This window comes from Tupaia chinensis, unplaced genomic scaffold (genome assembly GCF_000334495.1).
Source record: "Tupaia chinensis unplaced genomic scaffold, TupChi_1.0 Scaffold000407_1, whole genome shotgun sequence".
NCBI lineage: Eukaryota > Metazoa > Chordata > Mammalia > Scandentia > Tupaiidae > Tupaia > Tupaia belangeri.
Window position 1 is genome coordinate 1,007,776 of NW_006159909.1, and position 23,444 is coordinate 1,031,219.

The window sequence follows — 23,444 nt, forward strand, 5'->3', positions numbered from 1 at the left end:
AAAATGAGAGGTAGAAAAATTACTTGGATTTCAGGGATGCAAAAGTCCATCTCAGGAAAGGAGATATTTGGAACAAACAAGTTTCACATAAAATTCCTCCTACCTGAAAGTAGCCTTTAAATAGAAATTGGTTTATGGAATTTTATCCACAAGTTGAATTTGCCAAGTGTAGCATATTCTCCATAGAATATATTATAGAATCACAGTGAAAGAAGAAATGTAATTAAAGTCCAGAATTTTCCCTTGTAAGAGTAAACCCGAACATTAATCAGATATCTTCACTTATTTCTATCATAGAACTACGTGAATGTCAATGTAGTCCTTGGGTCGTGTCTTTAGCGCTTTCTTCCGTTGCTCTTTCTTGTTGAGCTATGTATAGAACGGGAAACAACTCTGAAGTCAGCTCTGCTCATCCAGACACTTCGAACTTTGTTGTTTTCACATTATTATGCAAAACTAGTATACAGGTGTTCCCCTACCTAGCTCTTGCCATTACGTATTGTGTGCTGTTCTCCTGTGCAACTCTGTCCCCTTCCGCACAGCAGCTATACTCACTAATTTACTTTATTTCAGGTTTTCTGTTTTTACACACACTTTTTATCCAGAGAGGGAGACACGAAACTACTTGGACTGTGCTCCGTCGATTTGGTTATGATGATGATCTGGACTTGACACCTGAATATTTATTCCCCCTGTATGTACCTTTGACTTCCTAATTGATTTCACTTGCCAAGTATTTTTGCTTTTAGTTTATTTATTTCTTCAGAGAGAGAGGGGTACTTCCGAAGGGGTCTTTATGCCACAGTCTGTCTCCAGCCACATCAGGCCCAGATCATGGTTCTCATGAGTGGGGCCCTCTTTCTTTTGTGCTCAGGGAGGTCCTTTGACACAAACCCAGAACCTTTCCCAGGTGAGTGTAGGTTGGCACTAGTGGGGCCACTTGCCAAGTATTTTTAAGTTTTATTCAGCATACAGATTGGTAGGTTTCATACTACTCAGAAATTATTTAGAATTAGAGCAAAGGTTTATAGAAGAGTTTCTCAACCTTGGCTTTACTGACATTTTAGACCAGATAATTCTTTGTTATGTAGGCTGGCTGTGCATTATAGGATATTTAGCATATCATTAGATACAAGTAACACCTCTTTCTCAAATTGGGAGAAACAAAACAGTGAGACCAGCAGATGGTGTAACTGTTATGTCATTGGACTCCCATGTACTTGACTATGGTTTGAGTCCTGGACTGGGTGGCTTAAACTCACACTAGGTGCGTGTGCACGTGTGCCCAAGGTCCCTAGAAGAGAATGGAGAAGGGATTGCAGCGTGGCCATCTCCCCTGGGGGGGTGATTTCTCGCTTTCTGTTTCTCTCTCTGTGTCTTTCTGGTAAGCGCATGCACCCTATAGCAAAAACTTCTCCAAAACAAAACAAAACTGTGTCCAGAAATTGCCAAATGTTCCCTCAAAGTAAAATAATCTTTCCTTCTCATGGAGAGTACAAGTATCTCTTAAAATTCATTTTACTGGGAAAGGAGAAAAAAGATGCTAGACAAACTTGTTTTTGAAATCAAAAGATTTGAAATATATTCTTTAATTGTTTTTTCTTCTCATTACTTTTCTTCCCTCTGTTTTATAACCCATTGTTAGCTCAGAATAAAATGAATATTTTTTCTTTTTTTTTTTTATTTTAGAGGTTTTTGCTATAGGGCGCGTGCGTTCGCCAGACAGAGACAGACAGAGAGACAGAAAGCGAGAAATCACCCCCCCAGGGGGGATGGCCATGCCGCAATCCCTTCTCCTCCATTCTCCTCTTGGGATCTTGGGCACGCACGCACATGTGCCCGGCATGAGTTTTAAGCCACCGGGTCCGGGACGCGAACCGCGGTCGACTACGTGGGAGTCCAGCGACATAGCCATTACGCTAACTGCTGGTCCCTTGAATATTTTTTCTAAACAACCAGTCTATTTGTAGTACTTTTCCTTTGATAATGCTACATTTAAATTCTATTTGTTTGGGGCCAGCAGGTGGTGGTTAGAGGCGCTGGACTGTCTCTCACCTGGCCAACCATGGTTCAAGTCCTGGATCTAGTGGCTTGCTTTCTCACTTTCCCTCTCCCTCTTTTTCTGTCTCTCTCTGAACAAACTGGAAAATAGTAATAATAATAGATAAAGTTAAATAGCATGATTCTTTTTAAAAAATTCTACTTGTTTAAAGATGGGCCTAGCATCACTCCCAAACTGGAAATTGCCTTGCCACAGGGTGCTTCTTCTGTAGCCCAGGGAAGTTAATTTTTCAGGGATGTGGCTTCCTAAGATCTGGCCCTTGAGCCTTTGGCCCTTTTTCTTCACTTTTTCAGTGTCACATTACCTTCATGGTGTCCTTTTTATCTTAGCATATTTGTTTATTTTTAGTAGCTCCAGCTGTGTATTTAATGTTTCAAGAGAGACTTTGTTGTTTCCTTCTTCCTAGTCATCAAGGAAGCAGTTTATTTTCCGATTGAATTCCTGGTCCATTAATCAGTTCTGAATTGAAACTTTCCTTGTCTAAATGACTAAATCTTGGCTCAAGGTTCCCCCCCCCCTTTTTTTTTTAAATTTTTTTGGCAAATGGCATGTGTGCTCACCAGAAAGAGACAGAAAGGCAGTGAGAAATTATCCCCCTCCCCAGGGTGGATAGCCACACTGCAATCCTTTCTCCTTTCTCCTGTTGGGATTTTGGGAGTACACACACTCCCAGCTTGATTTTTCAAGCCACCAGATCTGGGATTGAACCATGATCAGCCATGTAGGAAACCAGTGCCTTAACCACCACACCAGGCCCTCCATTTGCCATATTTTTCAGTAAATACATACTGAATGTGAATTTGGACACTTTCATCAAGTTTTCTGTGCCATCGAAGTGGGTACATTTTGTAGGCGATTGTGTTCATCATTTCCTTTAGTACGACAGTCAACAGCAACTCCATCTCTGTGGCCTTGTGGCTTACATTAATTATCTCTTGCTGTTTCTTTTTACTGTCTTTAATTTTCTACAAAATAGTCCCCTAAAGTCACCACTTGAGTCTGTCTGCCTCTGTCCTTCGCATTGCTACTAGATTAGTAGGTATACAAATCCAGATTTGGCTGTGTCCCTTCCCTTCAAGACACGGGTGAAGCCCAGGCTTCTTCATATGCTAGTCATCATCTGCGGTGTTCATGTTCACCCCTGCCTTCGTGCTAGAAGGAAAGACCAAACTGTTTATAGTCTATCAGACATACACGATTTCCTACTGCAGACTTTTGCTCATGCTGTTTTCACTCCCTCCCCAACTCTCCAACCTAATTGAGGCCTCTCATCTTTCAAGTCTTAGTTCAAGTGACAGAATCTCTTGGCAGCATTGATAGCTTCCTACCCCCATGCTAGAGATGCGAGATGTCGCCTTTCATGTGGGCTCCCCTAGCATCCTTAGCTAACCCACACTCAGCACTTGCCTCATTCTGTTAAGATCTGTTTGTAGTTCACCGCCCACTTAAGTGTGGTCCCTTAGAAGTAAGGAACCTGTCTTTTTCTTGTCTCTCTTGTACCTAATTTAGTACATTTGATTAATGTTTACTAAACTGAATTTAGCATGGTTCAAAAGGGTCAATTTGGGCAGAAATAGCATTTCTTCACATCATTTTCCAGTTTATAATTTGTTGTAATTGCTAGAGGGCATTGTACTCACCAGAGAGAGAGAGAGAGAGAGAAAGCACCCCCATAAGGGGGCATGGTCATCTAGAGTCCTATTTCCTCCCTTGCACCTTCTCATCAGGATTTTAGGCATGCGCACACATGTACCCAGCACATTTTTCAAGCCATAGGGACAGGATTCAAACCGCAGTTGGCCATGTGGGATCTGGCTCTCATAAGCACTGTGCTGTGGGACCAGCCCTCTTCACATCATTTTCAACTCATTGCTGTATTGACATTAATATAAAGTCCATAATTATGATTTACAGTTTGTCTATAGGAAAAACAAACTCATACAGTGTAGTATTGTTTGTAAAATTTTTATTTCAACCTACCCTTTTATATTTAAGAAAACAATGTGTCATTTTGAAATAAGGGTTATTATAACTCTATTCAAGAATGTTATAAGCACTCCAGAGACTTTGCCTGGGAAAGTTTTTTTTTTTCTCCTTGGTTTTTGCCATAGGTCACATGTGCTTGCTGGAGAGAGACAGAGAGGGAAAGTGAGAAATCACCCTCACAGGGAATGGCTACACTGCAGCCCCTTCACTCTCCTCTTGGGATTTTGGGCACATATGCACACATGCCCAGTGTGGTTTTCAAGCCACCGTGTCCAGGACTCAAACTGGTATTGACCCTTGAGAGTTCAGCACCTTAAACCACCATGCCACCTGCCTGGGAAACTTTAAATGGCTCCAGTGAAGTTAGATTAGTAAATAATGTCATCTCACAAAAAGACTAATAGTTTTATATTTGTTTCTTAAGTCAAATTTTAATATTTGATTAATGAGGGACCAGCAGTTGGTGTAATGGCTATGTTGCTGGACTCCCACGTAGTCGACCGTGGTTTGAGTCCCAGACCCAGTGGCTTAAACTCACGCCGGGCGCATGTGAGTGTGTGCCCAAGATCCCAAGAGGAGAATGGAGGAAAAGGGGTTGTGGCGTGGCCATCCCCCCTGGGGGCGGTGATTTCTCGCTTTCTGTCTCTCTGTCTCCCTCTGTCTGTCTGGTGAGCGCACACGCCCTATAACAAAAACCTCTCCAAAAAAAATTTTTTTTGATTAATGATTTACTTTACTCTTTAATTTTTTTCATTGACAGGCTAAAAATACCTCCTGATTGCACTACTGAATTAAATCATCATGCATATTTGTTTCTCCAAAGCACCTTTGACAAACATGATTTGGTAAGCTTTTACTTGCAGTTTTACATGATATATGGTAAAATATTTTTCTGTAAATGAGTGAACTCTGTTCCTTTAGCTGTGGGATACATCCTATATCATGTAGCCCCAAATCGCTCGAACTCTTTGAATTAGGCTAGCCAAAATGTTACCTGCTCTTTATTTTCATTGTCTTCTCTGGAGGAAAACATCTAATTTGTGATAAGCTCATATTTTGTCATATATACATATGAGAAATTGTAAATGTAAAATTTTTTGGTCACTTGTTAGCTTTTAGAAATATAGCTTTCTAGACTGGGGGCTTTTGTGTTAGGGAATTATTCTCTTAGATATCTGAGTATCATGTATACTTTCTTGTGTATCCTCAGGACAGAGACTGTGCTTTGTCACCTGATGAGCTTAAAGATTTATTTAAAGTTTTCCCTTACATACCTTGGGGACCAGATGTCAACAACACCGTTTGTACAAATGAAAGAGGCTGGATAACCTACCAGGGATTCCTTTCCCAATGGACGTGAGTATAGAGCTCACCTCTTCCTCTAGTTACTAGTTTAAAATTACGGTGTGTTACATTCGTCATTTTTTTCAGTTTGTCACGTCTTAGTAAATGCTTCAATTATAACTGTCTCTAAGCAGGATTTATAGTGCTGCTATAAATTATCTCGAAGAAAGGACCGTTTATGTTCAATAGGATTTGTTTTCTTTTGGCTGTTGTGCAGGGAAACAGTAATAAGTCTTATTATATCAAAACTGAACCAAATGTTCATACTTTTTGGTTGATCAGAGTCATTGCTATTAAACAGTTCTTCAAAATATAGGGAGAAGCATATTTGCTTGATAGGGAAGACTTTTTTATTTTTTGTTGTTAATGAACTCTTACTAAAACTTAGTGAAGGTTTGTCTATAACCTAGTTAAAGCATGGTTAACAATTGTACCCTAAGGTATTAAGGGAATCCTCTGGTCTTGCATAATGACATAGTTGATTTAGCCTTAGTGAGATCAACTTTCTCAACATTAGATTTTTTTTTTTTTCAGATACTTAATAAAAGTTAATTTCAGGTGCTTTTCTATTACTCTTGTACCTTTGTTAAAACTTTTCAGGTTTGTTTAATTATTAAATCCTCAAGTAGCCAGTATTTACAGGGCATTGTATACTAACTTGGGATGCATATAATAATATGAAGTACTCATACTGTAGAGTTTACCAGCTGCTCACTGCTTATCTCTGTGGGTTTGTTTTCTCTGAGTAGGTAGAGGCAGTGGTGTAGGAAAAGCCATGACTGAGCATATGGGAAATAAAACAGCCTGATAGGTTTTCTGAGTCTAGTGGATAAAATATTTGGAACTGTTGGAATTTTTTTCTGCTATCTAACTGTTCATTAGGAACTTTATAAATTTTAAACTCTTTTTGTTCCTAGACTCACAACCTATTTAGATGTACAGCGGTGCCTAGAGTATTTGGGCTATCTCGGTTATTCAATATTGACAGAACAAGAATCTCAAGCTTCAGCCATTACAGGTAAGTATCTGGACACTGTTCAGCTTGTGATTAGAAACATTTTTTTAAGACTTCACTTTTTTTTTTTTTTTTTTTTTTGAGAGAGGTTTTTGCTATAGAACATGTGTGCTTGCCAGAATGACAGACAGAGAGACAGAAAGCGAGAAATCACCCCCCAGGGAGAATGGCCATGCCGCAATCCCTTCTCCTCCATTCTCCTCTTGGAATCTTGGGCGCACATACACATGCGCCCGGTGTGAGTTTAAGCCACCGGGTCTGAGACTCAAACTGCAGTCGAGTATATGGGAGTCCAGTGACATAGCCATTATCCCAACTGCTGGTCCCAAGACTTCACTTTCAAAAATAGGGGCCAGCAAGTGGTGTGGCGGATAAGGCGCTGGACTCCCACAGGGCTGGCCATAGTTTAAGTCCCGGACCTGGTGGCTTGCTTTCTCACTTTTCTCGCTCTTTCTCTCTCTCTGGTGAGTACACATGCCTTATAACAAACTTGAAATAATAATAAATAAAATAAATGAGTAATTTTGTTAAAAAATCTTGATAAGTAACAAAGGGCAAAATAAATTCATTTTTATTAATCTTCCTTGTCTATTAGTTTGCCTCGTGGCTTGGTCATTTGTTTTGTTTTGAGCTTGATGTTATTGTGTATAAAAAAGGAAAAACTGAAGATTTTGCTTATTTAGTCTGCTCCCTAGGGTTACTAAACTTATTAAAATAAAGAAGAGCTTTGGGCATTTAAGGATTTACCAGTTTGTTGTGCATTTTAATTTTCTTTAAACATTAAAAACAATACCTATTAGGGCTGGCAGGTGGTGTGCTAAATAAGGGCTCTGGATTCCCACATGGCCGACCATGGTTCGAGTCCCCGACCTGGTGACCTGCTTTCTCACTTTCCCTCTCTCTCTCTGATCAAATTAAAAAATAACAATAACAAATGGAATTAAATAATTACTTCTCTTTTTTTTTTTTTTTGGAGAGATTTTTCACTGTAGGGCGCGTGCGCTCGCCAGACAGACAGAGAGAGACAGAGAGATAGAAAGCAAGAAATCACCCCCCAGGGGGGATGGTCACGCCGCAATCCCTTCTCCTCCATTCTCCTCTCGGGATCTTGGGCCCGCACGCACATGCGCCCGGCGTGAGTTTTAAGCCACCGGGTCCGGGACACGAACCGCGGTCGACTACGTGGGAGTCCAGCGACATAGCCATTACGCTAACTGCTGGTTCCCAATAATTACATCTTTTTTTAAAAAAAAAAGCACAGTGCCTATTAACATGATCTTGATTTTTTTTTTTAGAAAGAATTTTGCTATAGGGCACGTGCACTTGCCAGAGAGACAGAGAGATAGAAAGCAAGAAATCACCCCCCAGGGGAGATGGTCACGCCGCAATCCCTTCTCCTCCATTCCCACTTGGGATCTTGGGCATGCACATACATGTACCTGGCATGTGTGAGTTTCAGAGCCACTGGGTCCAGGACTCAAACCATGATCAACTATATGGGAGTCCAGCAACATAACCATTACACCATCCTGTGACCTTCATCTTTAACTAACTAACTAAATGTACATAAGCTCTCCAGAGAGAGACACTCTGTAATAATTTTTTTTTTTTAGAGAGACTTGTGCTATGGGATGCGTACACTCAGCAGAGAGACAGAAACACAGAGACAGAAAGCAAGAAATCACCCCCTAGAGGGGATGGCCACCCCTAGTCCCTTCTCTTCCATTCTCCCACATCTGGCGTGAGTTTCAAGCCTCCAGGTCTGGGACTTGAACCGTGGTTGGCCATGTGGGAGTCCAGCAACATAACCATGATACTATCTGCTGATCCCTGTAATCTTTTTCTTTATTAATAAATCTTTCCAGACATTCTTGCCAAGCAGCATCTCCACATAAAACCCATAGGTACGGAAGTAAGAAATGAGGCAACTGATCAATTCAAAAGTTTCTTATGTTTCGTTTGGTGGAAAGTCTACCACATCTTACCAGAAGTGATAGCACAAGAAAACAGCCTTCTTTTGTTTCGATTTTTTTATATAAGGTTTTTGCCATAAGGCGCATAAGCTCTCCAGAGAGAGACAGAAAAAGAAGCAAAGTGAAAAATCACCCCCCAGGGAGAAAAGCCATGCCACAATTCTTTCTCCATTCTCCCCTCAGGGTTTTGGGCAGGCATACACATGCACACGCACCAGGCATGATTTTCAAGCCACAGAGTCTGGGACTCTTACCATGGTTGGTCATGTGGGAATCTGGTGACTTAACCAGTGTACCACCAGCTGGCTTCAGAAACAGCCTGCCTGCCTTCCTTCCTTCCTTCCTTCCTTCCTTCCTTTCTTTCTTTCTTTAAAGGTTTTTGCAGGACCAGCAGTTGGCATAATGGCTATGTCGCTGGACTCCCACAGAGTTGACCGCGGTTCGAGTTCTGGACCTGGTGGCTTAAGCTCACGCTCGTCACATGTGTGTGTGTGCCCAAGATCCCAAGAGGAGAATGGAGGAGAAGGGATTGCGGTGTGTCCATCCCCCCAGGGGGTGATTTCTCAATTTCTGTCTCTCTGTTTCTCTCTGTCTTTGTGGCGAGTGCACAAGCCCTTTGGCAAAAATTTCTCAAGAAAAAAAAAGGTTTTTGAGGGACCAACAGATGGCAAAATTGGTTACATCACTGGACTCCCATGTAGTCAGCTGTGGTTCGAGTCCCAGACCCAGCAGCTTAAAACTCATGCCAAGCATATGTGTGTGTGCCCAGAGTCCTGAGAGGAGAATGGGGAAGAAAGCATTGGGCATGACCTTCCCCTCTCCCCCACCGAGTGATTTCTCTCTGTCTCTCCGGCAAGCACATGCACCCTATAACAAAAAATCTCTCTTAAAAAAATAAATAAATAAAATAAAGGTTTTTGCCATAGGGCTTGTGCACTCAACAGAGAGACAGTGAGAGGAAAAGTGAAGATTCACCCTCCCTGGGAGGTTGGCCAAACCGCAATCCATTCTTCACCTGGGATTTTTGGCATGCGTGCACAGGCACATGCACCTGATTTGATTTTAAAGCGTCCAGGTCCAGAACTCAAATCATGGTTGGCCACGTGGAAGTCCAGCATCGAAACCACTGCGTCACCTACTAGACTTTCTTAAATTATCAGAACATGTACCCTTTAAAATATTCAGTTAGGCAGTATTTTATTTCACCAGAAAGGGAGAAACTAATCGTTAGTTGGCTATTTCTTTCATGCAGCAATGTATTGTAGCCATCCTCCTATATCAATAAGTATAATTTTATATACCTTTATAGTTAAATAGTGTGTTGATATATGGATGTTCTATAATTTATTTAACTGTCCCGTAATTACTGTATATTTTTACCCTTTTTCCATTTTTTTCCTACTGTCAGTAATCCCTCTGATGAGGTCTTCATGGCTGGACCTTTGGGTACAGATTAAAGAAATCTCTTTGAATCAGGAAGAGATCTCCATTGTCCTGATGAGACAGCATTGTTTTCTCACCTCTTTTACAGAATGATATTTCAAAGACCAGTTAATCCCAGGCTGCATATGTTTCTTTCCCCCTTTTTGATCCAGTTCCAAGGAAGTACAGATTTGTAAAAGCATCTTTTAGTTCATAATTTATGACAGTGATGTATTACAGAAAGAAATACATGGGATTCAATGTTGGCTATATCAAATGTAATTTTCATTCATTTTTGAGGTTTTTTTTTTTTTTAAATGAAGATATACTACTGAACTGATTTTATCAAGAGATGAGTATTTGCTAGAAGGCTGAAATTCACATTACGGTCAGCTTTCAGAAATGTATCTTTTCCACTAAGTGAGCCCCACTGCTTTTATTTAATACTTTATTCACATACAGCTTGACCACAGTACAGTGTGTTTGTTTGCAGATCAAGCACTTCATAAAAGTGATAAATAGCAGTGCCCTGTTTTAAATAAGGTGGAGTTGGAGCACCAGTCAATCTACATGGTACCTATTCAGTGGGATTTTTTTTCTTTCTTTCTTTCTAGTAACAAGAGATAAAAAGATAGACCTGCAGAAGAAACAGACTCAAAGAAATGTGTTCCGATGTAATGTAATTGGAATGAAAAACTGTGGGAAAAGTGGAGTTCTTCAGTCGCTTCTTGGAAGAAACTTAATGGTGAGAGTTCTCAGAAAATTAAACTTTATTCTACAAATTTTTTTTTTTTGAGAGGTTTTCGCTATAGGGCACGTGCACTCGCCAGACAGAGAGAGACATAGAGACAGAAAGCGACAAATCACCCCCCAAGGGGGATGGTCACGCCGCAATCCCTTCTCCTCCATTCCCCTTTCGGGATCTTGGGCACGCATGCACACGCACCCGGCGTGAGTTCCAAGCCACCAGGTACGGAACTCAAACCACAGTCGACTACGTGGGAATCCAGCGACATAGCCATTACGCTAACTGCTGGTTCCCTATTCTATGAATTTTTATAGTAATGAGTTTACACAACTTTTTCAAACCCATTAACCTTTTTAGATGATTACTATAACTCAGGACCTATGCACACAGTATTAAATTAATAAAGTACAATGTAAATATAGCAGTAATCTTGTTGAAGTGTCTCTGTTTCATTAGTGTTACTATTATTTGTCTTTTTATTTTTTTAAATTTTTGCCAGAGGGCATGTGTTCTGGTATAGAGGGACAGAAAGGGGGCGGGGGATAAGAATGTACCCTTCATGGGGAATGGTTATGCTGCATTCCTTTCTTCTCCATTTCTCCCTCGTTTTGGGCGCACACACACATGCACACACACCCTGTGTATTTTTCAAGCTGCTGAATCTGGGATTTGAACAGCATAGTCAGCTATATGGGGGTCCAGCTGCCTTAACCATCTCACCACTGGCTGGCTTCATTTGTCTTTTTTAAGCCAGTGTTTAGATGGGGATGAAATGGCTACACATTTGAACAGTCCTAATAGTCTTTAGCATGAAATAAATGCACAAAAAAAATATATATATATATTTTAAAGTTTATTAATTTATTATAATTATTATTTTAATTTGTTGTAGGACATGCATGCTCACCAGAGAGACAGTAAGAGAGAGAGGGAGAGTGAGAGAGAGAAAGTGAGAAAGCAAGCCACCACTTCTAGGACTCAAACTATGGTCGGCCCTGTGGGAGTCCAGCACCTTTACCACCACGCCACCTGTTGACTCCAGTATTTTTAATTGAATACAGATATCTAGTTCTCACTACTGCTTTGAGTAAGAGGACTGACATATTTCCAGATGAGTCTTCTATCAGACAACATTATAGTATAATGAGAATTGCCAGCAGGTGGCTCTAGAATATACTGTCAGTAATATAATTTACTTCTTTCAGCTACTGCTTTCACTTTATGCAGAACAAATGTGTCTTTTGTCTTAGACCCCAACAACTAAGAAATATTAAATCAGTATCTTTTTTGAACCAATCAGTAATATCTGTTGAGGGAAAGATGCCCTTTTATTTGTAACACAACCACATACACACAGAGGAGTTGTGTGGGTGTGTTGCTGAAAGCTAGTTACTGTAATTTACTGTAAATATTGTTGTTTTTGGTTCTATTTTCAGAGGCAGAAGAAAATTCGGGATGATCATAAATCTTATTATGCAATTAACACTGTTTATGTATACGGACAAGAGAAATACTTGTTGGTAAGAAATTCTGTGACATACAAAGATCATTAATAGATACATTTTTTTAAAAATGACACTGGAAAAAAACTGGCTTTAATTTAATGATTGTATGAGAACTTGCATGTGATTTTTTTCCCCAAACCTGGTTTATTTATTGGAATTTTTACTCCTTTGATCTGTGTGGTGATTACATGGGCGTAGGTAAACGTTCATCTATTTGTGCACTTAATTGTATGTTATCTATATCACACTAGAAGAATAAAAATGGGGGTGGCTAGCAGGTGGCCTAGTGGTTACAGCACTGGACTCCCAAATGGCTGATTGAAGTCTGAGTCCCAGACCTGGCATCTTGAAAATCACACTAGGTGCATGTGCATGTGTGCCCAAAATGCCGAGAGGAGAATGGAAAAGGCATTGCAGTATGGTCATCACTATGGCGGTGGGAGTGATTTCTCACTTTTCCTCTCTTTTTATCTGCAGCAAGCACACATGCCCTATTGCAAAAACTTTGAAAAAAGAAAAAAATGTAACTCCCCCTTTTATTCTTTACAGAAGTATTCATTTAATTTTATTATTTATTATTAATTTTTAATTTACTATAGGGCATGTGTGCTTACCAGAGACAGAGAGAGAGGGGAAGTGAGAAAGCAAGCCACCGAGGAACCAGCAGTTAGCGTAATGGCTATGACGCTGGACTCCCAGGCTTCTAGGCCCGGACCCGGTGACTTAAACTCAGGCCAGGCGCGTATGCGTGCCTGCCCAAGATCCCGAGAGAAGAATGGAGGAGAAGGGATTGTGGCGTGGCCATCCCCCCTGGGGGGTGATTTCTCACTTTCTATCTCTCTGTCTCTCTCTGTCTTTCTGGCAAGCAAAAAAACTCCAAAAAAAATGAGGAAAAAAAGAAAGCAAGACACCAGCTCCGGGACTTGAGCCATAGTCAGCCATGTGGGAATCTAGCACCTTTACCACCTCACTACTGCTGGCCTCTTAACTCCCCCTTTAATTTATTAATTACTCTTACTTCCACTTCTATTGAAAAAATGTTTTCTCTGCTGTTTTTTAGAAGTTATTATGATAACAGTTCTGCTGCTTGGTAGTTTATCTTTTTTTTGAGTGGTTTTTGCTATAGGGCATGTGCACTTGCCAGAAAGACTACATGGGAATCCAGCGACATAGCCATTATACCAACTGCTGGTACCAGCTGCTTGGTAGTTTATCTAAAATACGAATCAAGATTATTTAGCAGAGAGGATTATATTTAATCATATGTGTTAGCCTGAAAAATGTATGAAAGGAGTGTCTGACTGAAAAGATACTAGGACATACAATTTGAAGAGGTTCTATGCTGTCCTTGGATCCAGCCAGATATAGTTTTCAATCCTGGTTCATCATTAATTAGTTATTGACATGGGCAACTGGCTTACTTTCTCTGAGCCTGAGTTTCTTTTTTTTTTAAACAATTACTTATTTAATATTATTTGTTGTTATTTTTTAATTTGACCGGAGAGACAGGGAAAGGATAAGTAAGAAAGCAAGCCTCCAGGTCCAGGACTCAAACTATGGTCAGCCATGTGGGAGTCCGGCGTCTTAACCACCTTTCCACTTACTGGCCCCAAACCTGAGTTTCTTATTTTGTTAGCTGATACAAGATGCTCTTCACAAATCATAGGTACTAGAGGTTGTTTATTCTCTTTCCTTTTCTTTTCAGGAATAATTTATTTTGCCAGATGATCACATTGAATTTTCAACTTATTCTCTCTCTCTTTTTTTAATTTGCCAGAGTAAATATATACTTGCTGAAGAGAGACAAAGAGGGAAAGTGAGAAAGTATCCCCCTTGCTATGGGAAATGTCACACTGAAATCCGTCCTCCATGTCTCCCTTCCTTTGGGATTTTGGGTGCACATGCACACCCAGTGTATTTCTCAAGCTGCAGAACCCAAGACTTGGAACTGCATGTTCAGCCATGTAGGGTTCCAGCCACCTAAACCACCACACCACACTGGCCCTGAATTTTATCATTCGTGATAAAAGTTTGTTAGTTTCTTACTAAATCTTTTTGTTTTCTGTTTTTCTCCATAAGTATAATTATACATATTGGGTACTCAGTTAATATTATTGACTATTAACTTTCCTATTTTTGTATTCTCTATTCTTAGCTGATTAATACCTTTCTTGTCAGGGCTGGCAGGTGGCATGGCTGTTTAGGGCACTGGACTCCCACGTGGGTGAGCATGGTTTGAGTCTCAGACCTGACAGCTCACTTTCTCTCCTTCTCTCTCTCTCAATCTCTCTCACTTACTCACTCCGTCCCTCTCTAGTCAAATTTAAATAAATAAACAAATAAATAAAGTTAAATAAAATAATTTTAACAATACCTTTCTTATCACTGATTACACATACTATGGTAGTGTTTCGTTTGGAACTAATTGAGTCACTTAACCCTTCCCCTTTCATCTTCACAACAAAGACAGTGTATCTTAAGTAACTGAGTACTGAGTTCTTGTTAGATCCTTACTATGTCACAGGATGGGATATTTCTTTTTTTTTAAAAGGTTTTTGCCATAGTGCACATATGCTTGCTGGAAAGAAACAGAGACATTGAGAGGGAAAGTGAGAAGTCACCCTCTAGGGGGAATGGCCACAATGCAGTCTCTTCTCCTCCAATCTCCTCCTGGGATTTTGGGCACACATGTACACACGCCCAGAGTGATTTTCAGTCTGTTGGGTCCAGTACTCAAACTGTGGTCCGCTGTGAGGGACTCTAGCACCTTAACCGCTGCATCACCTCCTGGCCCAGGATGGGATATTGCTTTAAGAGGTTTTAAAATAAACACTGAAATCAGTAGGTGATTACATTAGTCTAAAAAGTCATTTGTGTTGTGTTCTTGAGTAATGGGGAGAAAAGATGGTATGATAGGAAGAAAAAGAGACTTGGGAACCATATCTGGGCTCACATTTTTAGCCTGATGACTTCTTCGATGTAGTATCTTTTGCAGTGAACTTAATCTTTTTAACCTATCTCCTTGTAAAGGAGACAGTGTATATAAAGGACCTGTCCAGTGTTCATAGCCACTCACTAAATGTTAGCTTCTATAGAATCTTTTGCGTTTTTTTCTTTTTTTAATGCCAGAAGACACAAGTCACGTACAAGAGAAAGAAAGAGAAGGAGAGAGAAGAGAGAAGTGCCCTTTAACAGAGCCCAGCGAGTCCACATCCTTTTTGCACCAGTTCTTTATCTCATTAGAATCCTGGGCAAACATATACATGCCTAGTGTATAAGCCACCAGGGCTAAGATTTGAACCCTGGTTGGCCATAAGGGATCCAGCTTCTTCTGCACTGCACTTAGTCACTGTGCTATGGGGCAGCTCTCTACAGAATCTTTTTTTTTTTTCTTTTTTGAGGTTTTTGCTATAGGGCTCATGTGCTCGCCAGAAAGACAGAGACAGACAGAAAGCAAGAAATTACCCCCTGAGGGGGATAGCCATGGCACAATCCCTTCTCCTCCACTCTCCTCTTGGGATCTTGGGCACACATGCACACGTGCCCGGCATGAGTTTAAGCCACCGGGTCCGGGACTTGTTGCTCTGTAATGGCAACAGAGCCATTACACCAACTGCTGGTCCCTCTACAGAATCTTGATCACCATTTTCATCCACAAAATCAGAAGACACTTATTTATCACTTTTTACTTCAAAAATGGTCAGAAAAGTTATGTTTAACTAACACTTCATTAGGAAGTCCAGTTGAGAAATGAAAACATTATATTAGCTATAGATCAATAATTATGATACTTATGTTTCTCATTGTCTTTTTCTTTTTACAAGTTGCACGATATTTCAGAATCGGAATTTCTGACTGAGGCCGAGATCATTTGTGATGTTGTATGCCTGGTGTATGATGTCAGTAATCCCAAGTCCTTTGAATACTGTGCCAGGATTTTTAAGGTTTGTTGCTCTTACAGACTATGAATAAATATGGCTTTTGGAGTTTTAATGAAATAGTAGTGTGGTGTTTCCAAACCAGAAAAATGCAATGAAGTCACTTGTGGAGCCTTTTAAAAATATTTAACATCTTTACCCTGATACCTAAAGATTCTGGTTTCATTTGAAAGTGGTAGAGGCCCAGTGTATGTATGTATATGTATATATATATATATATATACATATACATATACACACACATAATATATAAATATATATTATATATATTTTATTATATATATTTCATATGTATCTTTGATATAATATATATACACACACACACACACACATATATATATTATTTAGCTCACACGTGACTGATGTGCACGCTGATTAAGAATTTTTGCATTGAAGGAAAGTCTCCTTGGCTGTTAGAATGCATGTGGATTAAATGTTGCCAGTTATAACAAGGAAAACAGCCAGAGCAGGGGGGATATATCAGAGACTTGGAAAATGTTTCAGTTACTTTGATATTAACACAATTCAGTAGGAAAAAAGAGCAGTCTGTAGGGAACATATTTATTCTAGCATTGCTTCTAACAGCAAAAAATGAAATATTCACGGGAGATGGTTCACTGGAATATTAAGCACTCATTAAAGATAATAACTTTGAATTCTAAAGGACATGGAAGAAGCAGTGTTACATTTTTAAACGGTTATGTCCAGCAAGACTATAAGTATGTAAACATATAGATAAATGCATGTGCCTAAGGGGTAGAGGTAATATGAAAAAATGAAAATAGTCTTTAGGATGGAAAAATTTAGATGGATTTCTTTTATTTCACTGTTATGTCCTTTTAATTAAAAATATTTTTTAAAAGATTATAGTGAATCTCAATCCATATTGGACTGTTTTGCTACCCATATTAAAAAAGTAGTCCTGGTCCAGTTTATTATAAGAAGCTGACCTCTACCACTGCCAGTATTTGCCTCTTGGCTTGTTTTCTCCTCTCTTTGAAACTGTTATTGTTTTGCCTATCCAGAGGACATTTTTAGTTCACATTAAATAATATGGAACTTGTCATCAGATTTTTTACTTCATTTTTTATTCCATAGCAACACTTTATGGACAGCAGAATACCCTGCTTAATCGTAGCCGCGAAGTCAGACCTGCATGAAGTTAAACAAGAATATAGTATTTCACCTACTGATTTCTGCAGGAAACACAAAATGCCTCCACCACAAGCCTTCACTTGCAATACTGCTGATGCACCCAGTAAGGATATCTTTGTAAAATTGACAACAATGGCTATGTACCCGTAAGTACTTGCTCTGTCTTCATTTTCATGTTGCATGATTCATAACATTGCATGCCATTATTAGCCACAAGGGGGGAATGTTTGTCACACAGAAGTTGTTCAGCAACAGAAAGAGACTTCATAATGAGAAGGCACAAATTTGAGTAGATGCGGGTTTGGTTTGGGTACCATAACCAAATGATGTAAGCAGTGCTTTTGACAACATTTTTATGTTTTTGAGCAGGCTGTAACTATCTTAATTGGATAGTACTATAAAACAGCACCCTTCAACAGCATTAATAAATAGTCTAAGTACAATAAAATGGGGTTAGCATCATGTTGCTTTATGTTTATAAGGCATTTTCATATCAAGTTCATTTTTTATCTTTTTCTCTTGATTGATTGACATTGGGTATGTGATGGGATTCTAAAATATATTATAAATTTATGTTAAAATTATGGATATATTTGAGTTGATGTTTTAATGTCTTTTTTTAAGTGCTATAAAAAGTAGTTATAATTGGAATTCCCACTATATAAATGTTTTGCCTTAAGTGTATGAGCCACAAATTTCATGTACATTTATTATATATCTATACATGCATATGCACAAGCACATAATGTGGTCATCTTCGTAGTTTACTAACTGGCTTAAAATTGCATGGTTTTTAATGGCATTCTCAAGTAGTGTGTTTGTATAAATTCTGTTTTGTAACAAAATAGATTTCAGGCAGTGCGTTTCTCTGGACTTTATCATTTATTCTATTTACTATTATGTTTCTAAATTATTTTCTTATAAAAAATACAGTATAAAATACAGTAATAATCAAATTTTGCTGTAATTCAAGACTGAGGTTTTCAGAAATGTGTTAATGTATACAGATTTTTTAAATCAGAGTTTACTGATATTTCATTAATTAATACATTTAAAAATGCAAGAAACCCTTGAATTTCTATTTGTACTAGAAGACAAATTATTCCTATTACTATAAGATAAGCAAAACCTTATTTATGTTTTACCTTTGCTTTAAAACTCTCGTGTATGTTATCTACAGAGAGGATCATTACAGAGACAGACTCTCCCGAGACATGGGCAACACTGATAGAATAGAGAATTTGAGAAAAATCTGGGTCTTTCTAAAAACTGCTTTGTAAGTTACTTTTTCTTTATGACTTCTGTGGGATTTTTGTTGACATTTTCTTACAGGATTACCAAATCTCCTTTCTTGCCATAATTAACATTTAGTAATTATCTAGAAACGCACTGCTTGGTCAGGCTTATTGCCTAACTGTGTATTATGGTGTCGTCTTTACTATGTAAATTTTTTTTAATCTTGTAAATAACTGCAGCTGTATTTTTAGATCTGCATCTTTTAAACATTTTACTGTAATTCTTGTGTATGTATGTGCGTGTGTGTGTTTGTGTATGTGTGTATATGATAAATGTACATACCTAGGCACTTTGTTTACAAGGTTAATCCCAAACTACTTCTCATGAAGCATCTCCCTGTTGCTAAGCATACCTTGCATCTCTCCTTTTTGGTGGGTGGAGCCTTGTGTATGTTGAAGAGTCAGATTATTAAATAACAGATGGATTCCAGTATGACAGCTGGCAGTGACTTTGTAACAGTGATATGTTCATCATCGCAAGTCAAGCTGGATAAAGTGTCTTGAACTTATAAAAGTTTTTTTTTTTTAATTAATTCTTGTTTTTCTTCATGTTGAGAATTAGGCATCATTGGGATGCTGCTAATCTCCATAACCATCCCACCGTGTGCTGTGGTCTCATCAGAACTCACAAACTAAGCCAAGTCAGATTGGGCCAGTCCTTTGACTGAGAAGCCTCTAAAAGTACTCAGGTGGTACAGGAAGTGAAGGCCTTTACTCATCAGGTGGTGCTCTTCTGGGCGAGTTCTGCACCAGTACTTCTTCGTGGGTGGTGTGATGGCTTTGTATGTCTGGGTGGCTCTCGCCACTGAGCAGTCATTGGAGGCCCCCTGCTTTGGTAGTTAGAGCTGAGGTGAAATGGGTTGTCCCATGTGCCGGCACCAACTAGTGCAACTCCACTCAACCAGAAAGGAGTCAGAAAGCTTCCCTAAATTTCATATCTGATTCCAATTGGATCCATTGTTGATTTCTACTTCCTTACCCAGAATTTCATACTATCATACTTAGCTGCTGTATTTTGGTAGCAGATTAAATTAATCCTGTATTTTTGTTCAAGTGGAAATTTATGAAGCACTTTGATTTCCCTTGGGAGCCAGGGTGCTTGATGAATTAAAGACGATGTTGTTCATATCTTCTCAGAGTTGAATATACTCGTCTTTTGACTTTTTTGTGTATTTGTTACTCTTCTCCTTCCTGGTTTCAGGTATGTGTATATGCTGAGGGAGGAGGAGGAGGAAGAGGGAATGGATATTTAAATGCTAGCAAACATTGTCCTTTTGGGGGGTGCTATGGCTTACTCAGTTTTTCTTTTTATTAATTTAGATGAGGGTGCCATCTATTGCTGTGCATATTTATTCCACTAAAATTCATATAATAATAATTCCATCCTCCCTCCTAAAAAGGCAAAAAAGTGTTAGCTAATTTTTCCTAGGGAGGGAAGAGGAAGCTATTGCTATTTATTATGTTTTTGGTAAATGTGGAATTCTGCACAACTTTAGCATGCCCCATACTGTCCTTTTCCTTTCTACAAAGAGTATTGCTTATGCCTAACTCTTTTTTTTTTTTTAAGTTGGCACACCCTGGTTTGTGCCTATTTGTAAGTAAGAACTCAACTCCTGTCCTTCTGTGTGTTTTCGCAGCCATGCCCGGTTACGCTGTATGTGCACCTGCAACAGGTGTACATTTTGCATCTGTCAGAACTTCCTCAACTCAGACTTGCTGCAATCTGTAAAGAACAAAATCTTCACTGCAGTTCTTAACAGGTTCTTAACTTTATTTACTGGGTACCAGGCATTCTGTTAAAATACAAGAGAAAAGAGTGGCTATTTATTATACAGATACTTAGTACAAAGACAAGCTGACTGATGCCCAACTAACTTCCACTAAAATTCTCACTGTGGTGACAATGTTTAGTTTTGGAAGCATCCTTAATAATGTTTTAAATTAATAAGTATATTTAGAGAACCATAAAATAAAGGTTTTTGTTTTTTTTTTCTCATTGAGGGAGTTAAAGTATCTTTCATATTAGAAGGTCATAGGTATAGGGAGATTAAAATCTTCTGGCTGTGAGTTATAAAATTAAATCAGGACTTTTATAGTAAAGGAAAAAACATGTTGATCCGAATAAAATATATTATGTTATACTATACCCAGCTTAATATATTTTATTAAAGCCATGCTAATGTGAACAGTAATTGAGGTTTTGAAAATTTTTCTGTTCTTGAAACATTTATAATCATAATCTACTTTTACTTTTAAGTACCTGGAATATATATTTGAAAGAACATAGTTTCCGAGAATGAGGATAATAATCAACTTTAGGAATTCAGAGGAATAAGGAAAAGAAAAAAATTTGAATGAAAACGTGAAATATTTCTATAAAGTAATATGCTTTTGTAAAAGAAAGAGAAAAAATTAGATGTATATATTCCCTCAAAGCATTGAACTTGGAAGGTTACATTCTTATTCTGATCATGCTACCTTTGTTCAAAACAGCTTTTTGTTTTTTGAGCATTTAAGAGAAATGTCATTGAGAGCTGGGCTTGATCAAGATACATGATCAAGCTAAATAATAGATTTTGGCTAGAAGTAGGTCAGCTCTTTGGTTACCACTGAACATTCACTGAGGGTAAACTCCAACTGGATCGAATGATCATGGTTTGTGTCCACCAGCAGTAGAGCCGATGTGACTGTGAAATGCTGAAGCCATTTCTTAATGTGAGTGAAAAACTGATCTTGAAGGCATTCTACAAAAGTCTCAGTGATGTTTTGAATAGTAGAATCTCTGAAAAAGAATGCAGCCATCTCAGGTGTCTGCTTTGAAGGGATCACTACACTCGTGTGGTGGTAGTTCTGCTTCTGTCCTTTGAGTGGCATCTTATGAACTAGTAACCCAGACAGATTCTCTCATGATGACTGACTGAAAAATACAAGGCTAGTTCAAACCAAACAACATTCAGGAGCTCCAGTATCGGGATCTTAGAGTTGGAACAGATTCTAGAATTCATCTGGCCTAACCTCCTTTTAGAATACCTTCCTGCAAGCCTTCCTGAGAGAGTGCTGTTTATCGAATGATCGCTTTCCTCGTTGGAGAGGGTTTTTGCTTTTGCTTTTATTTTTTTAAACTAAAATGTTTTCCCTATAACTTTCTCTCCTTTAGTTTTAGTTCTGCCCTTTAGAACAACATACGACTATTCTACTCCCTCCTCAACATAGCAATCCTTCAGACATTTGAAGACGGCCATCATGTCTCCCCTAATTTTCTCTTCTCCAGGTAGAACATCCCCATTTCTTTCAGCCCTTTCTTAATTTAGATGATTTAATGACCTCATCATTCCTGGTTGTCCTCCTCTGAAAGCCCCCTTAGGTTTTCAGAGCACCTTTTAAAAGGTGCCACCAAGTGTGGATAACAGTGCTCCGGACATGGTCTGACTAGTCCAGGACAGTGAGCAGTTATGTTCCAGTTAGGACAGTGCCTGTCTAGTGCATGAATTACCTTTCTAGCCAGCCCCATATCACGGTTGATGTGTATTGATTATCTGGGGTTAATTGAAATAAAATTTTTTTCATATGAAGTGCTATTAAGGCAGGTATCCCCTTCTCTCTAATTGTGTATTTAACATTTTTGGCTCTTTGAATCTAAATGTAGATACATTTTTATCTCTATTAAATGTCATATTCTTTTTGATCCATTTGTTCTTAGCTCAGTCATTTCAAACATTATTTCCGTCATTTGTCCCATTATATTTATCTCTCAGCATTGTGTTATTTTAAATTTGGTAGATATGTCTTATCTTTAATGTTACTGATAAAAAATAATGTTGACTACCCAGAGGTTGGAAGCAGCTAAAGCAAGCAATCCCTGTAGTACTTTACTAGAGAACTTTTTCCCCCCAATGACAGGTTTAAAGTTCTTGGGAAAGGGTTTTTCAATCAATTAAAAGTATATTATTATCTAGCCCACATTTTATCTTTTTGACTTATGAAGGGTTTTTCTAAAATCAGAATATGATTTCTGCCTTATTTCTCTCATCTACCAATGTAGTAGGGAATTTTACCTAAATATGAAGTCAGATCTATTTGATGTCTTATTTGTGGTCAGTCTACCTTGGCTCCCAGTAGTTCCTGATCACAGACCATTTATTTATTATCTGTTCTGGCTCTTGATTGTCCAGAGTAGCAAACTGTTTATTGTCTGCATCTTTGGTGACAATTTTATTTTAGATCACTTTAGTCAACTTCCAAATGAAGTAGATTAGATGTGCATTAAATGGATGCTCATGCTCCTAGTAAATTGCTCTATACAGTGATCCTCAAAGAGAAACCAAGACATTTTGTCATGTCTTTCTCTACACTGGAAGTAATTTAATGGAAACCCCATCACTGACATCTGCTAATCAAGAAAGAGAGAGTGAGAAAGATGAGTAGGCAAGCCAGTGTACCTTTTGAGGAACTCTTTCTTTATCCCTGTGAGTATTTTTTGTGATAGAAGTAGAGAGGAATTTTAGGAGTTTCATGTTGAAGTTGTTTCTAGTTTATGACAAGATGTAGGTGAGTGTGTAAATGGCTTGGATGGATAATGTCAGTGGACAAAAGTGACCAAGTGTAAGTAACAAGGAGAGGCAGGGACTGTGACAGGCCCCTGTCTGTAAGAGACAGCCACCTCTCAGCTCTAGCCATTTGTTGTCAGGTTTTCTTATTCTGTAAGAGCCTGGAAGTCAAGATTTTTATGTGAAATTTTCCTGATATGTAGAGAATATTAATTAATTTTTAAAATGTAGAAAGTATTAATTAGAACAAAGCATGTTTATAAGCTTACAGTTTACAACCTCAGGGTTAGATATGGTCTAGAGTTACGAACATGGAGGCCCAAAGGAAAAGAAGAGTACACCCAAGGAGTGAAAATGTGTCTGCTTTCACCTCCGTGCTCCCCAGCATTTTATCCCTTTCCTGTAAAAAAGTTGAAGAAGTTACTGGATGGCAAGTTGAGAGGGCAATCACCTT

General features: G+C 38.7%; 1 protein-coding gene across 7 annotated transcripts in view; it reads left to right on the forward strand.

The window, feature by feature from the left end:
* The window catches only part of RHOT1 (ras homolog family member T1), a 90,808-nt gene that overhangs the window by 54,978 nt on the left and 12,386 nt on the right, over nucleotides 1-23,444 (forward strand). For 3 of the 7 annotated variants that reach the window (XM_006154363.1, XM_006154365.1, XM_027774146.1), the window contains exons 11-20: nucleotides 574-694; nucleotides 4,809-4,893; nucleotides 5,259-5,404; nucleotides 6,310-6,410; nucleotides 10,417-10,547; nucleotides 11,987-12,070; nucleotides 15,880-15,999; nucleotides 17,092-17,294; nucleotides 18,329-18,424; nucleotides 20,081-20,203. In XM_006154363.1, coding sequence (XP_006154425.1) covers nucleotides 574-694; nucleotides 4,809-4,893; nucleotides 5,259-5,404; nucleotides 6,310-6,410; nucleotides 10,417-10,547; nucleotides 11,987-12,070; nucleotides 15,880-15,999; nucleotides 17,092-17,294; nucleotides 18,329-18,424; nucleotides 20,081-20,203 — 1,210 coding nt within the window. The remainder of the gene's footprint in view (nucleotides 1-573; nucleotides 695-4,808; nucleotides 4,894-5,258; nucleotides 5,405-6,309; nucleotides 6,411-10,416; nucleotides 10,548-11,986; nucleotides 12,071-15,879; nucleotides 16,000-17,091; nucleotides 17,295-18,328; nucleotides 18,425-20,080; nucleotides 20,204-23,444) is intronic. The other 4 variants (XM_006154364.1, XM_006154366.1, XM_006154367.1 and 1 more) reach the window with 3 other exon arrangements.